Source organism: Microtus pennsylvanicus, chromosome 11 (genome assembly GCF_037038515.1).
Source record: "Microtus pennsylvanicus isolate mMicPen1 chromosome 11, mMicPen1.hap1, whole genome shotgun sequence".
Classification (NCBI taxonomy): Eukaryota; Metazoa; Chordata; class Mammalia; order Rodentia; family Cricetidae; genus Microtus; species Microtus pennsylvanicus.
This window is the reverse complement of record NC_134589.1, coordinates 10178449-10203825: the sequence shown is the minus strand read 5'-3', so window position 1 is coordinate 10203825 and position 25377 is coordinate 10178449. Positions and strand designations below refer to the sequence as shown.

Here is a 25377-nt window from a genome sequence, read left to right as displayed (position 1 = left end):
AACAGTTAGAAGTTTACTGGTTTAGGAAAATGGTTGAAATAGGTTCTCATCTAAAGTCTGTGACCATGAAATCATGTATCCTGTTCTTGAAGCCATTCTGTAGTCCAGGTAAGTCTTGAATCTGAGACAATCCAGCTCCAGCACCAGTTGGTGTTATAGCCTGTGCTGCGGAATGATCCTTTTGTACACTGTGAGGATTTGTCACTAGGACTCAATAAAAGAAAGTTTAATAAAAGGCCGATTGGCCAGTAGCCAGGGGAAGATAGGTGGGATAACCAAATAGGATACTGGGAAGAAGGAGAATAAGAGAGGTCTCCAGGAGATGCAGGGGGAACAAGGCGTGCTGGAGGATGGATGGGTAAAGCCATAAGCTGTTACATAGATTAATAGAAATGTAAGAGCTAGTTAGTGATAAGCCTGAGCTATCGGCTGAGTATTTATAATTTATATTAAGTTTCAGTGTCTGTTTGTTGGGAACTGGTGGGCGGGAAAGAAAAGTTTACCTAGAGGCCTGTTCTGCCAGGCCAGATGAGTGCCTCCTTGGTCTGCTTTGTCATACAGCTCTAGCTCAGCTTGGCCTAGATCCCCACTCTCTCTAAAACCCACAGAAAACTGAGCATGGTTGTGCGATCTATAATCCCAGCACTAGCGAGGTGGAGGCAGGAGGATCATTCTAACCTGGCATTCATAGTGAGTTCCAGGCCAGCCTGAACTACAGTGAGATCTTATCTAATGAAAAATAAGAAAATAGGGAGCTGAAGAGATGGCTCAGCAGTTAGGAGCATTGGCTGCTCTTCCAGAGGACCCAGGTTCAATTCCCAGCACCCACATGGCAGCTCACAACTGCCTGTAGCTCCAGTTCCAGAGGATCCAACACCCTCACACAGACATACATGCATGTGAAACACCAATGCACATAAAATAAAAATAAATAACCATAAGAAAACAGGTTGGGAAGAGAGCTGAAAGCCAAATACCCACATAAAAGCCAAGCATAGAATATGTTTAAAACCCAGAGACAGGAGGTGCCTGAGGGCTTGCTGGTTAGCCAGGTTAGACAAGATAAAGGAGTGTGTCACCTCTTCAGTCAGTTTAGTTTTCTGGATCTTTAAGAATAGCCTGAGCTGGGCGGTAGTGACGCACACCTTTAATCCCAGAATTTGGGAGGCAGAAGCTGGTAGATCTCATAACGAGTTCTAAGCCAGTTAGAGAGTTAGATGACAAGACCTTGTCTCAAACAACAACAACAACAAAAAGAACAGCTTGGGGTGTGGGGTGAAAGTGGGGGGTGATGGTGGGGGGTTCAATGGTTAAAGTACTTGTCCTGCAAGTGTGAGGACCCACACCCAGAACCCACATAATTGCCAGTTGGGCATGGCAGTTTGTAATTCCAGCCTTGAAGGAAGGCAGAGATAGGCATCCCCGAGCAAGCCCGCTAACTAAACTATGTCTGCACGCTCTGGGTTTGATGGAGAAACCCTGCCTCGATTACTGAGGCTGAAGATTAGTGGAACATAATTTCATAAGCCAAACTTGGACCGCTACATCCACAAGCATCCATAGAAATGGGCTTATCTCACACACACACACACACACACACACACACACACACACACACACACACACACATGAAAAGAGGAAAAAGAAGAAATGGAGTAGCCCCAGACTGGCAAAGATGGTTTGGAGGGTAAAGACACTTGCCTCACCAAAGGTCCCTGAGATTCGCAGTGAACTAGGTGACAGATTATCTAAACTCAGGGCAGAAAGCTAGAGGCAGGAGCTGATGCAGAGGCCACGGAGGAACCTGCCTTGTTCAGACTGCTTTCTTACATACTCAGGGCCCCCTGCCCAGGGCGGCACTGCCCGCCACGAGCTGGACTCCTCCACATCAATTATTAACGGAGAAAATGGCCTAGGGGTTGCCTACAGACCAAGCCCACGCAGGCGTTTTTGCAAATGAGGTTCATGCTTCACAAATCCTCCAAGCTAATTTCACCTCGGCAAAACCCAGGCAGCTCACCCTCCCACCTCACAGGAGAGCTCCTCTTGTGCTGCACCATCTGCGGCCCCCACCGTGGCCTCCCCACTGTCCACAGCCCTGCTTCAAAGCCCTCGACTCTCTCAGACCTACCCTCGGTGTGTTGCTAGGTGGGAGGCTGGAAGGGGGTTGTGGGTACTAGAGGAAGGGATACGAATTAGTGCTGCTTGTGGGTTGTGCCTGATTCACGTCAGAGAGGCTCATGGGGGCCTCAAGGGTACACTCAGCCTCCTTTGCTTTCCTTCTCTGGGACTCGGGGGTGGCATCATTCCCTGACACTCTCGGAGTTAGTTCTTTATGCATTTGTTCACTGTAGATTTATTGAGCACCCTAAACACCTACTAGGTAGGACCAAGGCCAGAAGGTAGGAGGCAGCTGGGTTTTTCTGGTTACCATGGTGATTCCATCAGTCCAGTGGCCTGGCTGACTCCCTCCTATCAGTCAGCTGTGAAGAGAGTAGTCCTAATTGCATTTGATCCATCCAGCGGGCTCCCACTGGCCTGGCCCCTCCTCCACTCCTGCTCCTGCCTGTGAAGTCTAGGGATCTTCTTCCTGGCCTTGAGCCTCACTCTTCTACCACATCAAAGTCAGCACCAGGATTACAACCAGGCCCTTCGGTCCCCCCACACCAGAGTTGTGTTTCATGCTCCATCCCTTAAGGAGTCAAGATTCCTGTCACGATGTCCCCTACGCTTGGAGGATCTGATTTCAAACCACTTTGCTCAGGGAATTCAATTCATAGTCGTAAGGGCAAAATTTAAAATGTTAATTATACTTATTTATTCTGTGTGTGTGTGTGTGTGTGTGCATGCAAGTGCCACCATGCGTGTAGAGGTCAGAGGACAACTTACAGGAGTTGGTTCTCTCCTGCCATGTGGATTCTGGGGATCAAACTCAGGTCCTCTGGCTTGACAGCAGCCTTTTTTACCAACTGAACCATCTTGCTGGCCATAAACACAAGTTTAAAGAGCAAGAGCACCTGACAAGTCAAAATGCATCTGTATCCCTGGAGATTTCAAATCTGAGGCAGGAAGATCTCCATTTTGAGACCAGTCTGAGCTACGTATCTTTTGTCCCCAAAGAAAACTCAAAACAAAATGCACCTAAAAAAAATTTAAAAAATAAAATAAAATCTAGCCCAGCAGTGGTGGCGTACACCTTTAATTCCAGCACTCGGGAGGCAGAAGTAGGTGGATCTCTGTGAATTCAAGGCCAGCCTGGTCTACAGAGTGAGTTCCAGGACAGCCAAGGCTGTTACATAGAGAAAAATCTGTCTCAAATAAAATAAAATAATAAAACAAATAGATAAATGAAAAAAGAATAAAATCTAGGAATTTATGGTATAGGCGACATTTTGAATCACAGGTGATCATGAATTACTGAGGAAATGTTATTGGAGCAACTAGATCTCCACCAGGGAGGAAACTCAGATGGTTCAATGATGTAAGCATTGAAAAGAAAATACTAGAAGCTGGGTATGGTGGCTCACCGGCAGTGTGGGAGATGGAGGCAGGAGGATGAGGAGTTCCAGGTCCCCCTTGGCTACACGGTGATTTGGGGTTTCAATCTGGGCTACACAGATTCTCACAAATAAGGATAAATAAAAATTAATGGCTGGAGCCATGGCTCAGTGACTAAGAGCCCTGGTGCCATCCTGAAGACCAGAGTGTGGATCCCAGCAGCCACTAGCAAGCTGGCCATCATTACTTATACGTATAATCCCAGCTCCAGGGAGGAACAGAGGTAGAGGGTCCCTGGAACTTGCTGCCTTCCAGCCTGCTCAAGGGTAAGAGCCTGCCTCAAGGGATGGGCAAAACAGGAGGTGGTGGTACCGGCCTTTAGTCCCACCACAGGCAGAGGTGGCAGATCTCTGAGTTGGAGCCAGCCTGGTCTACAGTGAGTTTTAGGCTAGCCAGGACTACACAGTTAGAGCCTGTCTCAGACAAACATCAAAGGGCTATCTATGCAGAGAGTGGTGGAAGACCCTGGATGCCCTTGGCCTCCGTTGCTGTGCTCACCCACACATCCACTCCCACGGAAATACACTCACACCGATAAACACACAAATCAATAAATCTTAAACATTAGCAGAGGCAAATACCAGCAACAGAGAACAATCACATAAAAGAGAAACTTTTCCTGTAAGTGGTGACTAATGTCTTTAATATCTAAAGAATGCTGAAAACCAATAAGAAAATGTGAATAAGGGGCTGGAGAGATGGCTCAGGGGTTAAGAGCATTGCCTGCTCTTCCAAAGGTCCTGAGTTCAATTCCCAGCAACCACATGGTGGCTCACAACCATTTGAAATGAGATCTAGTGCCCTCTTCTGGCCTGCAGGCAGACACACAGAGAGAATATTGTATACATAATAAATAAATATTTTTAAAAAAAGAAAATGTGAATAGCATTATAGAAAAGGGACAAAAGGCCAGGCAGTGGTGGCGCACGCCTTTAATCCTGGCAGTCCAGAGGCAGAGGCAGGAGAATCTCTGGAAGTTCAAAGCCAGCTTGGTCTACAGAGTGAGCACCAGGACAGCCAGGGCTGTTACACAGAGAAACCCTGTCTTGAAACCCCCTACAAAAAAGAAAAGGGACAGAGGACATTATTTCATAGAAAAAATATGAATAATAAGATAATCAGACTAGTTTTTAAATGAAAACAAACACATAGCCTGGCATTTAAATAATTTATTTACAGGATTTTTTTTTAAAGCTTTTTTAGCCCAGCCTGGTCTATATAATGAGTTTCAGAATGGCCAGAGCTGCACAGTGAGACTCCATCTCTTATTATTTAAATACATAGGTCTTTTCAATTCTGCTCCAGGGCCAGGAAACACTACTTTGGAGGAACAGAGCAGTCGATTCCCCAGGAAGGGCACAAAGCTTAGAATGAGGAACTTAAACAAAGAGCACACCATCGTGGGAGGGATCCCCATGCCTTCTTCCTCTCTTCTTCCAGCGTCCTCCCTCCAGGGAGAGACTCTGTGAGCGGCGGCAGGGCACTGGGCTATTATTGGCATCTTTGCTTAGCTGCCTTGGGTTGAATACAATTGGAGAGTTACAAGTTTCACTGAATTCATGCTAACTTGTCAATACACGCCAGGCACAGGAGTCAGAGTCATTTAGCCTCTTTTCCGATTCTGTCCGCGTTTCAGTCGTGACGGTTGTCATAAACATAACCTGCTTTTCAGAACGGCCTGCTCGGGAGTCAGGCTGGCGAGGCAGAGGCTGGAGCCTCAGCTGTCCCTCCTCCGAGCCAGCTGTGTTGACTCAGGACAACCGAAGGAACCAGCACTTCCTCTGCCTCGGAAGGGAGACAACAGCTGGTCCCCACTCCCAGTTTAACGTTAGGATTACAAGAGCTAGTGCAAGGATGGTGTTTGTAACACGAATGTGCAAACAGAAGGCTCTCAGCGCTCAGTGGGTAGCTGCCAGATTACACGGAGACATTGAAGGCATTTGAAAAACCTGCAGAAAGACTCATATGTCCTTTGTTGTTGTTAAGCTAGGTAGGGACTCATATCCCAGGCCCAGGCTCGCGCTCTCTCCCTCTCTCCCTCTCTCCCTCTCTCTCTCTCTCTCTCTCTCTCTCTCTCTCTCTCTCTCTCTCTCTCTCTCTCTCTCTCTCTCTCTGTGTGTGTGTGTGTGTGTGCTGGTTCTCTCACTGGTATCAGGGGCTCACTCATTACACTGCCCTGGACAGTCAGGGTCTCCGTCTCCCAGCATGGGATTTGAAGGCCTATGCCACCATGGCAGGCTTTTTATGTGGGTCCTCACCCTTTGAGTGGCCAGCACTTTTCCAACTGGACTGAGGTGGCTCGCCAGTCCTGACCTGGAGTTTCTGATCCTCTTGCCTCCACCTCTCAAGTACTAGGATTAGAGGCAGTGCTGGGGATCAGACTCCAGGCTTCATGCAAATTCTGAAAGCACTCCAGAACTGAGCTCCATCTCCAGCTTATTTATGCACATAAAAGAAAGCCAATGATATTGTCTAAAGAAAGCCAGTGATAACATCTAGAGAAAGCCTTTGCACGTGCCTAATTGATTATTTTCCCAGGCCTGGATGCCTGACTCACCAGCAAAAAAGTCACCCACACCACTAACAGCAGCAAAGATCGTGCAGCTGGGGCAGGGAGGGATCATGGAGGTTTTGCAAGAGCTGATGCAGATCCAGCTCCACGGGGCCCTGATCCACTGGTTTCTCCTTCTCCAGGGGCCTCAAGTAACCAACAGCTCTGGAGAGGAAAGCAGTAGCCCTGCAGGCACACAGACCTGCTCAGTCACAAACAAGAACCAAAGGACTGATCCCAAAGCTCCTGGTTCATCAGAGGAGCCAATGGCCGGCAGGTATTTACTGTGTTACTCTGTGTGGAATCCATCTCCAGACATGGCCTTAATGTGTGATCTGAGAAAACAGTCTCCAGACATGGCCCTTAGCATGTGATCTGGGCAAACAGTCTCCAGACATGAGCGTATGACCTGGGCAAACATTCTCCAGACATGACCCCTTAGCGTGTGATCTGAGAAAACAGTCTCCAGACATGACCCTTAGCATGTGATCTGGGCAAACAGTCTCCAGACATGGCCTTAACGTGTGATCTGGGCAAACAGTCTCCAGACATGACCCTTAGCGTGTGATCTGGGCAAACAGTCTCCAGACATGACCCTTAGCGTGTGATCTGGGCAAAAAAACTTGTCACCTCATCCAGAGCTTTTATCATAAATCAGGGGCTCAGGAAAGTGGCCCAGCAGTTAAGAGCACTTAGTGTTCTTTTAGGGAGGCCTGAGTTCGGTTCCCAGCACCCACATGGCAGCTCACAACTGTAACTCCAGTTCCAGGGGATCTGATGCCTTCTTCTGTCCTTCCAGGGAACCAGGCACACAAAGACTTCACATACATGTAGGCAAGTCACCCCCCCACCCCCCACCCCCCCACACACCATAAATAAATCATGACCTGGTGAGATAGCTTAGTGAGATTAAGACATTTGCCACCAAGATTGGCACCTGAATTCAATCCCTCTGGGACCTACACATGGGAAAGAGAAGACTGACTCCAACCTGTATACCCACTCCATAGTATGCGTATGCTCTCACACACAGAAACACAAAAATAAATGTATTAAATCTTTTTTATTTTAAATCAGGTGAGCTGGGTTTGGTGGCGCACACCTTTAATCTAACAGCACTCGGTAGGCAGAGGTCAGCCTGGTCTACATAGCCAGTTTCAAAACTATAAACTGTCTCAAATAAATCAGGTGCAATTTTTGTTTTCCTGCTTTTTGGTTTGGGGACAGAGTCTGACGCTGTAGCCTAGGTTAGCCTGATATTTACTATGTAACCCAAACTGATGGATGACCTCCTGCCTCAGTCTCCCAGAGCGGGAAGTGTGAGCCAGCATTCCCAGCAGGGGTCTGTCTTTCAAAGAAGCAGGCAGAGCAGTCTCAGATGTCAGGAGCCAGCAATTCCAGCCACACTCAAGATGGCTTCAGCCCGCAGCACATTCGTGAGGGGCGGGGCGACAGGTACACACTTCAGCTCGCCACTCCCAACATGGCGCCACCAGCGCGTCCAGGGGGCGGGGCGGAGGGCGGAAGTGGGTGTGACCGGGACGGAGGCCGAGCGGGCGTCTGAGCGAAGTCAGCGGGGAGTGGGAGCGGGGCTGTCCGCTGCGATGATCCCACCGCAAGAGGCTTCCGCCCGGCGGCGGGAAATCGAGGACAAGCTGAAGAAGGTGAAGCAGGGGAGAAAGTGAAGCCAGGGCGCCAGGGCGCCAGGGCGCCAGGGCGCCAGGGCGTGGACTGTCGGGGGCGGGGAGAGGAGAGACGCGGGTTGGGGTAGGCCGTGGGGGCGGGCGGTGGTAGGCTCCTCCCTCCGCTGGCTCTGGGTGACGTCGTCCTCTCCCATCCTTGCAGGAGGAGGAGACGCTGTCCTTCATCCGAGACAGCCTGGAGAAGAGCGACCAGCTCACTAAGAACATGGTGAGTAGCCCCTCAGCTGGGAGGCCGCAGACAGCCCACCCCCGGCCGCAGCGGAGGGGCTAGTGACGGACGGGTCCCGGGCCAGAGTCCAGCGTGGGTAGCAACGGTGGTACTGTGTGGGCTTCGCTAGCTGCTCCCTGGTCTTCGCCCCCTCACTAAAGACACCGTGGGTCTGGACTTGTTGTGTGCTGTGCAAACGTTTAGTGATATACCTTGTAGATGGGCTGGGACTGACCCCTGTCATTGCCATTCAGGTGCTGCGTGCTCGCCTGGAAGGCTGGTTCCATGAGATCACGCAGCGAAGTCCCAAGGGCTTTCGGGATTACATCATCACAAAGAGCTAGCGCATTTTAGACCTAGCCCTTGTCCCTCAGCTTATTATGAGGTTCTTGGTGGGCAAGACTTGTTTTGGTTAGTTCAGCTACTAAAACAGACAATGCCATTCTCCCAGCGTGTCTGTGAAGGGACATAGAAATCAATGCCTGTTACACTCTTCTGGTATATGATGGGTGCTTTAACATGCTTTTATATCATTTTTTTAAAAATGTTTTTATATTGTTTTTTCGAGACGAGATTTCTCTGTGCAGCCCTAGCTGTCCTGGAACTCATTTCCATTTGTAGACCAGGCTGGCCTTGAACTCAGAGATCCACTTGCCTCTGCTTCCCCAGGACTGTGATTAACAGTGTATCCCACCACCCACTTGCTTCTTTATTCTTAGAGGGAACTGGAACCCAGATTGAGTAGATACAAACCTGCATTTGTGTTTAGTCACACAATAATAAATATAATAAAGTCATATACTTCTTTCATGAGATTCGCCTTTAGGGAAAGAGGTTTTGAAGGTAACAGCAATGTATTTGGGACTACTCTTCATGAAGCCACTTCCTGTTCAGTCTAGGAAAATGTCAGAGAGAACAGAAATTGAGATTGGGCTTCAAAGGGTAGAAAGGAAGCTGTCCTGAGGTGATTATCATTTCTTATTTATTTATTTATTTATTTAGGTTTTTCGAGACAGGGTTTTTCTGTAGCTTTGGAGCCTGTCCTCTTGTAGACCAGGCTGGCCTCAAACTCACAGAGATCCACCTGCCTCTGCCTCCCGAGTGCTGAGATTAAAGGTGTGTGCCACCCTGCCCAGCTTCATTTCTCTGTTAAAGTTTACTTTTACTCTGTGTGTATTTGTTCTGTGAGTGTGCAGTACCTTCAGGGGCCAGAAGAGGGCGTCAGACCATCTGGCAGTGGAGTTCAAGGCAGTTAGTTGTGAGCAGTAATGTGGGTGCCGAGAACTGAAGTCAGGTCCTCTGCGAGAGCAGCCAGTGAGTGCTCTTAACCGCTGAGCCATCCCTCCAGCTCCCTAGGGTGATCATTTTAGGAAGAATTAGTTTGATGTTTTTCTTGCCTGAAGACAAGCACGAGCTGCTCCTCCAGAGGGCCTGGATTCAATTTCCAGCACCCACATGGCAGCTCACAACTGTCCGTAAATACAGTTCCAGGGGATTTGGCCTTCTTGCAGAGACATACATGCAGGACAAAACAAACAAACTCATTGCGCATAAAAATAAATCTTAAAAAAATTAAAAAGAAATTTCACCAGTTTATCTTGAATCACGTATCATATACTAAATTAGGGACAAGCCCACTGTGTTCCTTCCTGTATGTAGCTTACTGTCTAGAAAACCAAGAAAAGGTAAGAGATGCCAGGATAACCCTGAGACCTGAGAGCCAGAGGCCTTCCTCCCGCAGGTGTCTATCCTGTCGTCCTTCGAGAGCCGGCTCATGAAGCTGGAGAACTCCATCATCCCCGTGCACAAGCAGACGGAGAATCTGCAGAGGCTGCAGGATAATGTAGAAAAGACATTATCCTGCCTGGACCACGTCATCAGCTATTACCACGTAGCCAGCGACACTGAGAAGATCATCAGGGAGGGGTGAGTTGCATGCAGAGGTTGCAGAACTAATGTCTCCTGGCCCAGTGACTCTAGGCTCTAGAAAGGAAATAAAACATATTTGAGCTTAGAGTCTCTCATGTGTGTTCTCTCCCCCTCCAGCATACCATGTCCTCAGTCCATCATTTTAACCCCCATTCTTCAAGGCTGATTCAGTGTTTTTTCCTTCCCAGTCCCACGGGCAGGTTGGAAGAATACCTGGGAAGCATGGCCAAAATCCAGAAGGCTGTGGAGTATTTTCAGGACAACAGCCCAGACAGTCCAGAGCTCAACAAAGTGGTAAGAAATCAGTGGGATCCTGTGAGACAGATGAGACCTCCATCCCCGGTCCACTTGGCTATTTTGAGGACTGACCTCCGTAGGGTCAGTAGTTTAGTACACCAGTAGCTGCAATACCACAGCCCCTCAGTGGTAAACCTGTCTTTTGTCAGATGCTTCTGTGTGTGTGTGTGTGTGTGTGTGTGTGTGTGTGTGTGTGTGTGTGTGTCTGTCTGTCTGTCTGTCTGTCTGTCTGTAGATGTGTGGGTGGATGCATATGCATCCGTGTGTATGTGGAGGCCAGAGGCCAACCTGAGGTGATATTCCTCAGTAATGAGGTCTTGTTTTTTTTTTTTAAGATTTATTTATTTTTTTAAAGATTTATTTATTTAGGGGCTGGAGAGATGGCTCAGTGGTTAAGAGCACTGTCTGCTCTTCCAGAGGTCCTGAGTTCAATTCCCAGCAACCACATGGTGGCTCCAAACCATCTGTAAAGAGATCTGGTGCCCTCCCCTGGCGTGTGGAGGCAGAAAGTTGTATACATAATAAATAAATCTTTAAAAAAAAAAAGATTTATTTATTTATTATGTATACTCTTCTAGCTTGCATGCCAGAAGAGGGCACCAGATCTCATTATAGATGGTTGTGAGCCACCATGTGGTTGCTGGGAATTGAACTCAGGACCTCTGGAAGAGCAGACAGTGCTTTTAACCTCGGAGCCATCTCTCCAGCCCTGATGTCTTGTTTTTTGAGACAGAGTCTCTCACTGGAGCTGGCTCACTGATTAGGCTAGACCAGCCAGCTGCTGCATCCCAGGGACCTGCCTGTCTTTACACGCACAGCTGAGCAAGGGTTAAACCACCTGTCACCATATCAGGGCAGTCCTCTGACTTCCGCAACACTGTAGCACGTGTGCACATGTTTTTATTTTTATTCTTGAGACAGGGTCTCACTGTGTTGAGAGCTGCCTGATTCTGTCTCTCGAGTGCTGGGATTAGAGGTGTATGCCACCACATCCAGGCTCATACCTAGCTGTCTAGGTGGGTGCTGGGATAGAACTTAGGTTTCTGTGCTTGCATGACAAGCAAATTCCTAACTGACCTGTCTTCCTCGGCCTTGGCTTCTCTGTTTTAGTGTAATGTGGTTTTGTTGTTGTTGTTGTGACAGGTTTCTCTGGGTAGCTCTGGCTATCTTGGAACTTGCTCTGTAGACCAGGCTGGCCCCAAACTCCCAGAGATCCACCTGCCTCTGCCTCTGCCTCTCGAGTGCTTGTTTAGCATAATGTGTTTAAGGTTCATCTGTTTGCAGCATACTGTATCAACTTACCTGGTTGTTTCTTTTACAAATCCCTTCCTGACTAGAGGACAGTTAGCAGTGAAAATGAGAAAATAATAAACTAATGCTTGTTAAGCAGAGTTTGGCCTGTGAACATCAAGCATTTTTTGTTTATTTTTAGACAGGACCTCAGTGTTGTCCTGACTGTCCTCAGACTCACAGAGATCCACCTGCCTCTGCTTCTTGAGTGCTAGGATCAAAAGTGTGCGCCACCACACCTGGAGCAACCATCAGTTTTGAGAAACTGAAGGAAATGAAATTGCCAAGTCATGCTTCCCAGGGTTTCTTCTGTGCTTTGAAGGAGGAGTGGCTGGGGTTCCAGAGGCCCAAGGGCAGGAAGGAAGGGGCTGCAGATCCCAGCGCAGCAGCAGCAGCAGCCTCTTTCCCTTGTCCTCGCAGAAGCTGCTGTTTGAGCGGGGGAAGGAGTCCCTGGAGTCTGAGTTCCGCAGTCTGATGACCCGGCACAGCAAGGTTGTCTCCCCTGTGTTCATCCTGGACCTGATCAGTGGTTATGATGACCTGGAGGTCCAGGAAGATGTGACCCTGGAGCACCTGCCTGATAGTGTGCTCAAGGATGTCATCCGCATCTCCCGCTGGCTGGTGGAGTACGGCCGGAACCAAGGTGAGCAGCACTGGACAGGGCTCCCTGTCCAGAAGAGTGGCAGCTTTCCCGCCACCTCCCCCAGCATTTTCTCTCTCTCTCTCTCTCCCTCCCTCCCTGACAAGAGCCACCTGACATGGGTACTGGGAACTGGACTTGGGTTCTCTGAAAGCAGCCAATACCTATACCTCACATCCCTCAACATAGACCAGCAACAAAAATAAAGGCAGAACAAAGCAGAAAAACACATGCTACCAACACAAGCTGGTAGGGTAGGTGGTAGCTCTGTGGAGAAGGATTGCCTGGCATACGGGAATTCCTCGCTTGTTCTGTTGGAGGATAGCTTTTCCTTTGGAGACTCTGCCTGGTTTGAGATGGGATTAACCAGTGGCAGCATGGCCTCTGCTGCCCTGCTGTACAGACGTGAAGCAGAGTGGGGGCCCCGGCCGCTGGCATACTTCTGCTCTGTCTCTCCAGACTTCATGAATGTCTACTACCAGATCCGCTCTAGCCAGCTGGACCGCTCCATCAAAGGCCTAAAGGAGCATTTCCGCAAAAGCAGCTCTTCCTCTGGGGTGCCCTACTCCCCTGCCATCCCCAACAAGAGGAAAGACACACCTACCAAGAAGCCCGTCAAGCGGCCAGGTGAGCTCACCCTGACCATTTATGTACCCGGAGAATCACAGGGTTATCTTTGTCCACTCTGGGGTGAGCAGTATCAGTCCATGTCTGTGGTCACCCGGCTCCTAGGGACACAGGATAGAGCAAATGTCCCCTATCCAAAAGGCCCTGTAGATTCTTGTACCCGGCAGCTATGTGATTTCCATAAGATTTGGGGTTGGAGAGGCAGGGCCACTAGTGTGCTTAATTGCCTCTGAGGCAGGGTGGCAGAGGCCATAGGTCAGAGGCCATAGGTCAGAGTGACCTGCTAGGTCCCCTTCCCCTTGCTGTGTGGTCCGGTTGGGTGAGAAGGGGCAGGCACCCCAGCTTTCCAGAGAGCCAGATGAATATAAACTGCTCCTTAGTTGGAAAGTGGGCATGGCATAGAGGTGGGTGCAGGCAGTGAGACACCACTCTCCTGGGAGCAGCCCACTGTCCACTCCTCCTGACCTCATGTCCATATGGTCTGTGCTCCAGGCTAACTGTCTCTGTCAGCCTGGCAGTCCTCAGCCCCAGGAGAGATAGGATGTTCCAGTAGCACCAGGAGAGAAAGCCAGTGGGCTGGAACGAGCGCCCGCGTGGGCTTCCAGCTGCTGCTCAGGCCTGGCTAGGGAGCATGCTCTCCTAACAGCAGTCCTTGAGTAGAGCGCACACCTCGTTTTCCAGTCCCCAGCCCTCCAAGCCCTTTGGAGCAACCACGTCACCTGCTTCTCAGGCTTTGCTTAAGGCTGGGGACACGCCAAGAGAGGCTGCCTTCCGGGCTTGGTGGCCTCTGCGGGACATGCATTGTCTTCTACCCTTTAGTGAGGGTCCTGGACGCCCCAGTAGAGAACTTGCTGTAAACAGGGATTCTTCTAACACCCCTGCTGGACCAGCTGCCTGCATGCTTGGGGTCCATGCCTTCCAATGGGGAAGAGCTGTGTCCATGAGGCTCCCAGGGCCTCAGCTGCTCTGCTCGCTTCCTCTTCCTCCTGGTTCTTTGACAAGCCAACTAGGCTTCAGGACCCTGTTTGCCCTGCTCCAGTGTCCACTGGCCTGCAGGTTCTAGCCTCTCAGAAAGAGGGGTATGACCTACCCCAGGGCTCTCCATCAACTTAACCTGTCCTTGTGGAGATGCAAAGGACTGTGAGGCCCCTGTGGTTCTGTAGGGTTCTAGGAGTTGGCAGGAGTGAGTGGACTCAGACTGAGGTGAGGGTGATGGAGTCAGGCCCTCAGGACATCTGTCCCCACTCTGAGGACAGAAGAGTTTGGCCTCATTGATGAGGCACCAGCCTCAGCCTCTGCTCTTCTAATTGGGCACCTGATGGACTCGGTTGCTGCCAGGTCGCTTCCCCATTTCCTCGCAGCCAGTGTGCTGGTTAGGTCCCTACTGGGCCCACAGGCCATCTGCTCCTGGGTAGCTTGTGGGGCAGGAATCTGATTCACTCATTACTAGGGTGCTCACTGAGGAGGGAACACGGAGAGAAGCAGATGTGAGCTGGCCTGCCAGAAAGAGTTAGTGGTAGCTAATTTCAGTGTGGTACAAACAGAATGAGCCAGCTGAACCCTGCCCCACCCTGCGTAGCCTGGTGGGTGCTATAAGGACAGCAGCCTTGCATTCGGCTGCGGAGGAGTCTCGGGGAAGATGGTGCAGTGCGGCTCCTGCATGACTCACCTCCCCGGTACATTTGCTAACTAGGAGCAGTGCCTGCTGGCTGACAAGCTGCCTGTGTCCCCACACTGTGGGCTCTGAGATGACTTCATCCCAGGAGCCGGGCTGCCACACCTCATTTGTTCTCGTTTGTGATGCTATCTGTTCTTTTCCCCCACGGCAAGAGCTTGTCGCCTTTACCAACTACTTGCAGGTGGTGGCTCCTGTAGCCCCTCCTAGCTTTTTAGTTTGTTACCACTGCTGTGTCGGCTGAGTGTCTTTTGGGGTGTGGGGGCCTCCATATCCATCACAGCTCTGCAGGAAGCTGAGACCTGTTTTCCCAACCCCAAACCCCTCAGGGCCGCCTGCCCTAGGCTGCTGTCTGGCTTATGTCCCAACACTGAGCATGCTCAGGGAACTCAACCTGGAGTTTCAGCTGGTCTCCAGGAAACCCCCAGGTTACCCTGTCCTGCCCTTAAGTGTGAGAGCTTTGCTGCTAGGCCTTCAGCCCACTCCACTAGGACGCTACTCAGCAGAACCTTTTCCTTCCCAGCTGGATCTTATGCCCCTCCTTTTTGTCACCTCCTGTCCCTCCTAAAGTGAACTCAGATCCAGAACTGAGGGTCAGTGCCAAGCCCAGGGCTGAATTTGGCCACACTTTCTGCTCTCCATCCTTCAGGGTCTCCGGTGACCCTGGCAGGACCTGCTGGCAGAGGTGTTGAGGGGCACTTGCTTTTGGGGCGGGTGCGGGCTGGGCAGGTGGAGGGCCGCTGCTGTTTTCTCTCACTCATTTCCTAGGTCTTCCTCTCTCCTCTCTGTGGCTCTGGTGACAGGGACGATCCGTAAGGCTCAGAACCTTCTGAAACAGTATTCCCAGCATGGTCTAGATGGGAAAAAGGGGGGCTCTAACCTCATTCCTCTGGAAGGTAACCACCCTGTGTTCCTTTTCCGTCACCCCACTTCTACTATGAGTCCACTCACTCATTAGGCAGGGCAGAGCCTCTCCCAGGAGGCCTTGGGGCAGATCCTGAGGGGGCTGGGCGGGAGTGGCAAACCCTTGATGCTCCTCAGTCTTCAATGGGCCCAAGGACAAGTTTCATGACCCTGGCTTTGTCCTGCCTGGCTCTGCCCTTCCTAAGGTTCGTCCTCCCTGTCTCTGTCTTTGTGTCCTGTGTAAACTTAGAGAAAATTGTCTTGGGGCAGCCCTTTCACGCCCAGATCAGCAGGGCAGGACCAAGTTGGTCAAAACCTCCCGGCTACTGCTCTGTAGAAAGGGAGCTTCTTGCAGCTAAGGGGACAAGGCTGCCTAGAGGACATGTTCCTCCTCCGCTGCCAGGAGAGGGACAGCCAGTCCAGCTGTGGTGGTGGACCCACCTCCTCCAAAAGAGTCACCCTGGGGCGCAAAGGATGACTGTCCTCACTCGCTCAACACCGGCATTTCTCAGTTTCCCTGGGGCCATGCACCTTCTCTTGGCCTCCCCGTGTTAGAAAGCAAACAGCCTGGGATGGTCCTAAGCACTCCCTGAGAGTCAGGCTTGAAACGGCTGTTCCCAGTGGGGTTTGAGGTAGTGGAGGGGCTCAGAGCCCTCCTCGGTGCTCCCTCCCTATGCCCCATTTCACGCTCCACTCTGCTCCTGGAGATCAAGGGCTTCTTCCCTATACCCCAAGGGGCAGCTGCCCGTCCCCTGGATAAACGCTGCTTGTGTTTGTGTGGCTGACATCTTGCTAGGTCATGAGCATGATTTCCGAGTAAAGCACCTGTCTGAGGCCCTGAACAATCACGGGCCACTGGCCGGTGAGTATCGTAGTTCAGCCCAGGGCAGCCGCTGACACTGCCTATGAAGCAGTCCCCCGGACGGCCTGCTCTGCTTTGAGGATGGGCCTGGACTGTGGTCTGGCTCCCCCTCCAGTCTCCTTGCCTCTTGTGAGATGCTTGGCTCTTGGGGCCTGGCCCGAGGAGAAGCTGCGGCTTGGTCTTGGAAGGCGGGCAGGAGGGCAGGTGGCTGCTCCGAGGTCACGAGCTGGGGTATCTCACTTTTGGAGCCATTCATAACATATGAAACCAGACTGCTCTGTCCTGGGGCCCCTGCCCATCTTCCCATAGTGGGATGTGCTCTGCTCCTAGAGCAGCTCAACAGGGAGCCCTCTGTCTCCGGGGCTCATTATCTCTTCTTGGATGGTTTTGCTTTGCTGAGATAGAGTCTCACTATGCACCCCAGGCTGGCCTTGAACTTGGTCACCCTACCCCATCGGCCTGAATGCTGGGATCATAGGCGTGCATCACTGTTAGCCTCTTCTCAGAATTAACTCCTCTACACACACACCAGCCAGCCTCGTAGGCCATAGCCCTCTGCTCCCTCATACTTCTTAGGGTCTGGTGAGATTGGTAATGACCGTTATAGGAGCCTCATCTCCCAGATTGAGGACCACAGTGACTGCCTCTTACAGTGGACACTGCCGCCTGCCCATCCCACACTGCCTTCTTCCAAGCCCAATTCAGAATCCTCAGGCCTGGGGTCAGACGACCTTACCCAGGACATTGGTTTAGGAACTTCCCTTCCCTCGAGCTTTCTCCACCACCTCTCGTGTTTGCTCCGGGGCCATGAGTGCTGTCTGTGCTGAGTGGAAAGATGCCAGGACAGCGTTTGGACTTGGCACCTGCTCTCCCAGACCTGCCAGAGCCGTTCTCATGGCAACCTGTCACATAGTCTCTCTTTCTGCTCACTGCTGCTCTGGGCTAGCCCAGGCGCTGGAGAGACTGAGACCCCAGGCACTCAGGAGCATGCTGTCCCTCCAGGGAGAGATGACATGCTGGATGTGGAGACTGACGCCTACATTCACTGCGTCAGCGCCTTTGTCAAGCTGGCCCAGAGCGAATACCAGCTGCTGACGGACATCATCCCTGAGCACCATCAGAAGAAAACCTTTGACTCCTTGATTCAGGTCTTACCCTGCCCTCCCGCAGCTCTGAGCACCGGCCCATGTGACTTACTGCAGAAGCTATGGGTGGGGGGGGCAGCCTGTCACCCGAAACCCTTGACTCTGGTGTAGTCCATGACCCCTCTCCATCTTTCGTACCCACAGGGTGCCCCCACTGTCCCTAGGAACCTGCTCTGCTCTGCGCCTTCCTAACAGGGTCCTTGTCCTTCTCCCAGGATGCACTGGACGGACTGATGCTTGAGGGGGAGAACATCGTGTCTGCTGCCAGGAAAGCCATCATCCGCCATGACTTCACCACAGTGCTCACAATCTTCCCCATCCTGCGACACCTCAAGCAGACCAAGCCTGAGTTTGACCAGGTGCTCCAGGTATGTGGGCCTTTCTCACGCGGCTTGCTTTATTCCATGCGCTCCTACCTCTCTTCTGAGGTGGCTCTGATGGGCTTTGGACAAGTTAGGATGCTCACAAGGGAAGAGAAGAGCTCTAGCTAATCTTGAACTGGAGAATGCGGCTCTGGAGTGAGGGCTAGGAATTAGACACACAGCCCTCTGGAGTCAACCATCCTTCCTCAGGGCACAGCAGCCAGCACCAAGAACAAGCTGCCCAGCCTCATCACCTCCATGGAGACCATTGGAGCCAAAGCACTAGAAGACTTTGCTGACAACATTAAGGTACCCGCAGCCCCTTTCCCTTTCACCAGACCCAACTTGCTCACTGAGCTCTGAGGACTCCTCAGAGAGCAAGACTTCAGGAGAGTCAGGTTTGCTCTGTAGAAAACCCCTGCACTGCTGGTTTCCTGAGGAAGCCCTCTGGGCTCTGCTGTTTCTTTTCCGGCACTGATGCCCTCAGAGGCAGACATCCTTGTCTTGCTCAGCTTCTGAGGCTGAGGGGCAGCATAACACCGATGTACCAGGAGGTGGCGCCATAGGAAGGCCAACCAGAGGCCACTGGTGAGAGCTCTTTTCTGGGAACCAGAGGCTGTTTTTTTTCCTTCCCACAGAATGATCCAGACAAAGAATACAACATGCCCAAGGATGGCACCGTCCACGAGCTCACAAGCAACGTAGGTGATACTCAAACGCTGCTGGCAAGGTGGGACAAAGAGCACTCCAGCTCAGACGCTGGGGGTACAGCACCAGTGGGAACCCTCCCTGCAGTCACTGGTGGTGAGGGGCCAGCTTCTCCAGCACACAGGCCCTCTCGGGCAGCCAGAGTCCAAAGATAGTGCTTGACTTTCCGATTGCTCTTGTCACTGTGAAGACCCTTGGCACAAGACCTGCCCTGCTAGTTGGAAGGGTGTATAGGAAGCCATTACCTTGGGCCTACCCCCGACCCTCTCGGGTGTGTTCTCTCTACCAGGCCATCCTTTTCCTACAGCAGCTTCTGGACTTTCAGGAGACGGCAGGTGCCATGCTGGCCTCTCAAGGTACACAACACCCGAGTTAGGCTTGCCTGTGCCCTTCTGCCCCCTCTTGCCTGGGGACATAGAGTTAGGCCCCTAGGAGGCCCCTAACTTGCTCTGGGTGAGGGCAGGGTGTGCTGAGGGGTGGAGTGGGATTAAGACATGGCCTGTGGGGGAGCCCAAGCCCCATGGACTTGTTGAGAGTGAGCATAAGGAGGGCTGGGTTTGTTGGCAGTCTTATGAACCCCAACCCTTTGCTGGCTCCTTTGGCTGTCAGTTCTGAGGTGGGCCCTGCAGGTCTCAGGTGCTCCTCCTGCCGTGCCCAGCTTCCGTACTCCTCCACTCCTCCTGCATCGTCTGCCTACTCTGTTGCTCCATCTCCTCGCTGCCCCTTGGTGGGGCTGGAGCTTGGGAGGCTGGCATGTAAGGAAGGGTGCTCTTCTGGGCGTTTTTGTTTGGGGGGCAAGACGCCAAGGAGCTGCTGGGTCTCTCGGGCTGCACTCTCCAGTGTGTTCTGGTCTTGAGTTAGTTCGGCTTGGTGTGTCTGCTGGCTGTGTCTGGCTGTCATGGGGGAAGGTCTGCTTGGCTTGGGGTGACACAGCCATTTCTAACCTGTTTTTTGCACTTTTGCGTCTTTCTCCCTCCTCTGTTTCCCTCCTCCCCCTCTGTGTGCACTGCCTGTCACTCCGTAGTTCTTGGGGACACATACAATATTCCTTTAGACCCCCGAGGTAAGCAGTGTGTCCCCCAGCCCCATTCTCCCCTCCAAAGCCCGATGGGTAAGGTTCCCAGGGGACCAGTTCTCAGAACCCACTGGGGGCAGGGCAAAGGGGCATGAGTTCTTTAAGGATGCCCTCATTTTCTCCTTTTCCCTTCATAGCTGCCTTCTGTCTCCAAGTCTATCCAGGCAGTACCCTAATGGGTCTAGCACCCTAAGAACACCCAGTGCTAGCCTGGCCTGCTGTGCATCAGCAGGGTGGGGGGTTCAGGAGCATGTGAAGAGAAGGTGGAAAGACAGGGTGGCCCTGTCCAGAAACCCTTGCTGTCGGCAAATACGTAAAAGGATCTAATAGATACCACCCATCTTATGTTGGGGACTAGGCTGGGAAGGTGGGGAAGGTGTTGGTACCCTCCACCTCTCCTGCCTGCCTCCTGCTATCATGGGTAGGTTCCTTAGCCCATTATTGTAGAGGATCCTGGGATCCTGTAGCTCAGCGGGTGCCCATCTCTGCCTGAGCTCTTCCTTCAGTCCTGCCTGCCCCAACATTTCTTCCTCTGCCCCTGGGGTGTGGAAAGGGTCCTCAAGGGTGACCATTGCCACCACAGTAACAGCACATCTCCTCTCAGAAACCAGCTCTTCGGCCACCAGCTACAGCTCCGAGTTCAGCAAGCGCCTGCTGAGCACCTATATCTGTGAGTCTCCCTGGCAGAACCCCGCTCCCTGGCCTCAGTGCTGTCCTCTTATTCCTGGGTCCCTCCCTGGCCATGGAATAGTAACCTGCATTCTAGTTCAGGACCCTAGCTCTGAGAAGGGCTTCAGAGGCCTGGGAGTCCGAAGAACACAGAAGACTTGTCAGGACAGTGAGCAGGGCAGGCCCCAGTGCTCAGATCCTGTGATGTAAGTGGCCCTATCTTTCTGAATAGGCAAAGTCTTGGGAAACCTGCAGCTGAACTTGCTGAGCAAGTCCAAGGTGTATGAGGACCCAGCACTGAGCGCCATCTTCTTGCACAACAACTATAACTACATCCTCAAGTCCTTGGAGAAGTAAGTGGCCCTGCCTTGGCTGGGCAGCCATGCCAGCCTCTGCCTTCCAGGACCGGACGCTGCATCTGCAGCCTCCTAGCCTTGTGTGCTTCAGTCTCTGGTCAGCAACCAATCCTCCATTTGAGCTCAGGAAGGTTTCAAATGGGAAGCCGCCAAGGCCAGCGATTTCTGGACCCCAGGAATTTCTTCTCTTTCTCTTCTTCTTCCTCCTTCACTCAGGTCTGAGCTGATCCTGCTGGTGGCTGTGACCCAGAAGACTGCTGAGCGTTCCTACCGGGAGCACATCGAGCAGCAGATCCAGACCTACCAGCGCAGGTAAGAGGCCACCAGCCCTCTGCGGTCCCCCTGAACCTACCACACTTCCTTGTCACCCCCTCATAGCATGAGGCCAGCAGCTCTGGTAACTCACCGTTTGTTTTCCTTCTTGGGGTTCGTTGTCAGTGCTAGGACTCAAAGCCAGGACCTTGCGCAGGCTGAGTATGGAGCGGCCACTAGCTAAGCCCCTGCACTCATGGGTGGAGAGAGAAGCTCCCTCTTCCTCCCCATAGCCTCTTCAGAATGGTCTGCCAAGTGTCATGGCTAAGAATTGTTGAAAAGGAGACTGTAGATATGTGAACAATGCTTAGTCCTGGAGAACAGCGGGGTTGTGAGAGCCTTGAACTTGGAAAGGTTCTGGGTGTTTCTCTGGTCCTCTGGTTTCCTTGGCCTGTTTCTTTCTGAGTATCTCCCACTTCCTTCCTGTTTATCTGTCCTCTGCTCCCTCTTTTCCCATCTGTTTCTCTCTCTTAATTTGCCACAATATTGATGTGAACTCTGGTCGGCAACATTTGTTCAGTTTATCGAGCGCCTGCTGCTTCCTGTTCCTAATTGTCAACGCAAGCAGCTTAAGCGTTTTCCGTTCCCAAGGAGAGCATCTCTGACCCAGATAATTCCTACTGCCCCCACCTTCAGTAGATTGAGAGGTTTGAAAAACAAACCCAGCTTTTAGGGAAGAAGTAGCTGTCTGAAGTTGCTCCTCTCTGTCTTCTCACCCTGCTGTCTGGCAGCTGGTTAAAGGTGACTGATTACATCACAGAGAAGAATCTTCCGGTGGTACAGCCTGGAGTCAAGGTAGGCCTAAGGCCTGTGCGAGGAAGGGGTGTCAAGCCGATGTGATGCTTGTATCTTAGGAGAAATGGACAAGCATCTCTCTGGACGGAGATGTGTGAGGCCATGAGGGCGGCAGGAGAGGGTTGGGAGCAGAAGAGGGCGTCATGGTTCTGCTCTGAGCAAGGCCTTCTCTGTTGCCTCCCTCTGCTCTCTGGACCCCCAGCTCCGGGACAAGGAGCGGCAGATAATTAAGGAACGTTTCAAGGTGAGTCAAGGGCCTCCCTCCCGCTGATTGCTGCTGCCACCTCGGCTACAGAGACACAAAGCTTTTGTCTCTTGGTCCCTCCTTCCTACCTGTTTGGTGGTCAGGGCTTCAATGATGGCCTTGAAGAGCTGTGCAAGATTCAGAAGGCCTGGGCCATTCCAGACACAGAGCAGAGGGACAAGATTCGACAAGCTCAGAAAACCATTGTCAAGGAGACCTATGGCTCCTTTCTGCACAGGTGAGCCCACCCCCTCCTGGGCCCTCTGCTACCCGCTTTCTAGGTAACCTACATGCTCCTTTCCTCAGGGAAGTAAAAGTTGCAATAGGGTAGACAGCATGTTTGGTGCTCTGGGCTTTGGAATGTCGTTTAGGAGTACCCCTGCCATCTTAGCACCCGGTCAGAGGGTTAGGGGAGCTCACACTTAGGCTGAGAGTGGAGATTCTCTCCCCCTTGACCTCTTACCATGGTGCCTGGTCAGGTATGGCAGCGTGCCCTTCACCAAGAACCCCGAGAAGTACATCAAGTACCGTGTGGAGCAGGTGGGCGACATGATCGATCGCCTTTTCGACACCTCTGCCTAAGCCTGCCCGTGTGCTGCCTCGTTCCTCCAGACTCCCACGTCATTGGACTGATGAACCAGTGTTAGTATACCTCTGCGTCGGGAACCCTGTCCCTGCTATTTGCAGCTCCCCTGCAGATGAACTGGTGTTAGTATACCTCTGCGCCGGGAACCCTGTCCCTGCTGTTTGTATCTCCCCTGCAGATGAACTGGTGTTAGTATACCTCTGCGCCGGGAACCCTGTCCCTGCTGTTTGCAGCTCCCCTGCAGATGAACTGGTGTTAGTATACCTCTGCGCCGGGAACCCTGTCCCTGCTGTTTGCAGCTCCCCTGCAGATGAACTGGTGTTAGTATACCTCTGCGCCGGGAACCCTGTCCCTGCTGTTTGCAGCTCCCCTGCAGATGAACTGGTGTTAGTATACCTCTGCGCCGGGAACCCTGTCCCTGCTGTTTGCAGCTCCCCTGCAGATGAACTGGTGTTAGTATACCTCTGCGCCGGGAACCCTGTCCCTGCTGTTTGCAGCTCCCCTGCAGATGAACTGGTGTTAGTATACTTCTGTGCCGGGAACCCTGTCCCTGCTGTTTGCATCTCTCCTGTGGATGAACTGGTGTTAGTATACCTCTGCACCGGGAACTCTGTCCCTTCTGTTTGCAGCTCCCCTGCGGCCCACATCTCCTGTCACAGTAGCACTCACTCAGAATATGGGGTCCTCTCACATGTTGGGCTTCATTGTGGAGTGCAGCCAGCAGGGGCCCCAAGATGACTTCGGAGACAGAGGCCCCTAGCTGCTATGTGGGTGCCAAGAATGAGATGACAGACTCCACCCTGGTCTACTTCCATCCTCTTCAGCCCACAGATGAGCGGGCTCAAAGAACAGGCCAAATGGCAGCCGGCAGAGCTGGAGGCCAGGCTGTCATGTGACCTGCTCCCTGGACTTGTGCAGTAGCCCCAGTTCTCTGGAATGCCCTGCTACCTGGGAGTCCCCTGGTGACAGGAGGTGGGAGGGCCCTTTCTCTGGTCCCCTTGGATCTAGCACACTGTAACAAGTGTTTGGAGGAGTTGTAAACCGCCCTGTGGGGGCAGCCCCTCGGGTATCTTTTTCCTGGCTCCCAGCTTCTGTGCCCACGGCCCAGGGCACGCAGCGGTGGCTACAGAAAGTTTAGCCTAGAAGCATCAGGGGCAGGGAACTGGCGGACAAAGGGGAGCAATTCAGGAGCAAAGTGTGAGGCCGTGAGGGTGAAGCTGGGCTGTAGGTTGGCAATGAACAGCTGTGTCAGGAAGGCAGACCCTTAGGGTGCATTTGGGTGATGGCTTGTTTTGCTTTTATACACGGGGCACTCGGGATCCATGTGCCTCCTGCTAGAGAATGGAGCTGACCCTCTCTAGAGACACTGTCCTAGCCATAGGAACTGTGCTGTACCCTCAAATCTGTATCCCTAGGCCCCACCCTGTTATAGACTGGGCTGTCCACCAGGAGGCTACCTTGCCAGGGGCCAGGTCACACTTGCACGTGTCCCACATCCAGACTGGCCACATACATGACCTGACTGCACATCACACTCCCACATACATGACCTGACTGCACATCACACTCCCACATACATGACCTGACTGCACATCACACTCCCACATACATGACCTGACTCACATCACACTCCCACATACATGACCTGACTGCACATCACACTCCCACATACGTGACCTGACTGCACATCACACTCCCACATGCATGACCTGACTGCACATCACACTCCCACATACGTGACCTGACTGCACATCACACTCCCACATACATGACCTGACTGCACATCACACTCACACATACATGACCTGACTGCACATCACACTCCCACATACATGACCTGACTCACATCACACTCCCACATACATGACCTGACTGCACATCACACTCCCACATACGTGACCTGACTGCACATCACACTCCCACATACATGACCTGACTGCACATCACACTCCCACATACATGACCTGACTGCACATCACACTCCCACATACGTGACCTGACTGCACATCACACTCCCACATACATGACCTGACTGCACATCACACTCCCACATACATGACCTGACTGCACATCACACTCACACATACATGACCTGACTGCACATCACACTTTCACATACATGACCTGACTGCACATCACAGTTTCACATACATGACCTGACTGCACATCACACTCACACATACATGAGGAAGAAGGTGTGCTCAGCAACTGTAGCTCAGCCCTTTCTTGAACTCTTTCCTCTTCCAGGAGCTGATGGCAGGGAAAGGAACTGTCTTCCAGAGCAGAAGGGTGAAAGACGGGGCTTCTTGGTCCAGAGTGTCCCTTCTTTAGATCGACTAATTAAAGTTTGGGTCTGGTTCTTCCCAAGCCTCCTCCAGAGGAAGAAGCACCCGTTTAGAGAAATTTGCCAAGGAAATGGGAATGATTCTGCCTGGCTTCATAAATGCTTCTACCTGGGGAGAGAAAGATGGCACCCAAGCCAGGTGCCAGCAGACAGATGCCGAGAGCCTGCAGCCACCCAGTCTCCGAGTCTGGCAGGCTGCAGGTGCGCAGCTTACCACTCTGCTCTGTTACATCTCCATGAGCCGCACTCCCGGGGTGGGCCTTACCCTTGCCTACCCTCCACACTAGGTCCTGGGCTCTTCCCATCACTCAGTTCCCCTCTGGGCACAGGCTTGGGGCCGCTCTTGTCTCCAGGGCTATGTCTCCATGGCAGCCTTGGTGCTGAGGAAGAGCAGCAGCAGGTAAAGAAGTCAGCTGCCGTTGGAAGGGACAGAGGCTGGACCTGGACCCAACTGGTCTTGGTGCCAGGTGGGAGCAGGGGAGCAGGTCTTACTGAGCAGTGGATTGCAGGAAGAGGAACTGGGCAGAGCCTGCACTGG

General features: G+C 52.2%; 1 protein-coding gene across 4 annotated transcripts; it reads left to right on the top strand.

Annotated features, from left to right (window-relative positions):
• Nucleotides 1-7637: 7637 nt before the first annotated feature.
• Exoc7 (exocyst complex component 7) lies at nucleotides 7638-23103 on the top strand. 4 transcript variants are annotated; one of them, XM_075990142.1, is made up of 20 exons: nucleotides 7638-7773; nucleotides 7955-8020; nucleotides 9762-9946; nucleotides 10138-10243; nucleotides 11957-12179; nucleotides 12636-12803; nucleotides 15282-15374; nucleotides 17246-17391; nucleotides 17604-17756; nucleotides 17961-18059; nucleotides 18389-18451; nucleotides 18748-18814; nucleotides 19483-19521; nucleotides 20138-20203; nucleotides 20435-20555; nucleotides 20775-20870; nucleotides 21602-21665; nucleotides 21868-21909; nucleotides 22014-22147; nucleotides 22389-23103. In XM_075990142.1, exons 1-20 carry the CDS (start codon nucleotides 7714-7716, stop codon nucleotides 22489-22491), a joined length of 2094 nt encoding a protein of 697 aa, XP_075846257.1. In that variant the 5' UTR covers nucleotides 7638-7713; the 3' UTR covers nucleotides 22492-23103. The 4 variants fall into 4 exon arrangements, with proteins under 4 accessions (XP_075846257.1, XP_075846259.1, XP_075846258.1 ...); XM_075990144.1 differs by lacking the exon at nucleotides 15282-15374 and having other exon boundaries at nucleotides 7639-7773; XM_075990143.1 differs by lacking the exon at nucleotides 19483-19521 and having other exon boundaries at nucleotides 7650-7773.
• Nucleotides 23104-25377: the final 2274 nt, after the last annotated feature.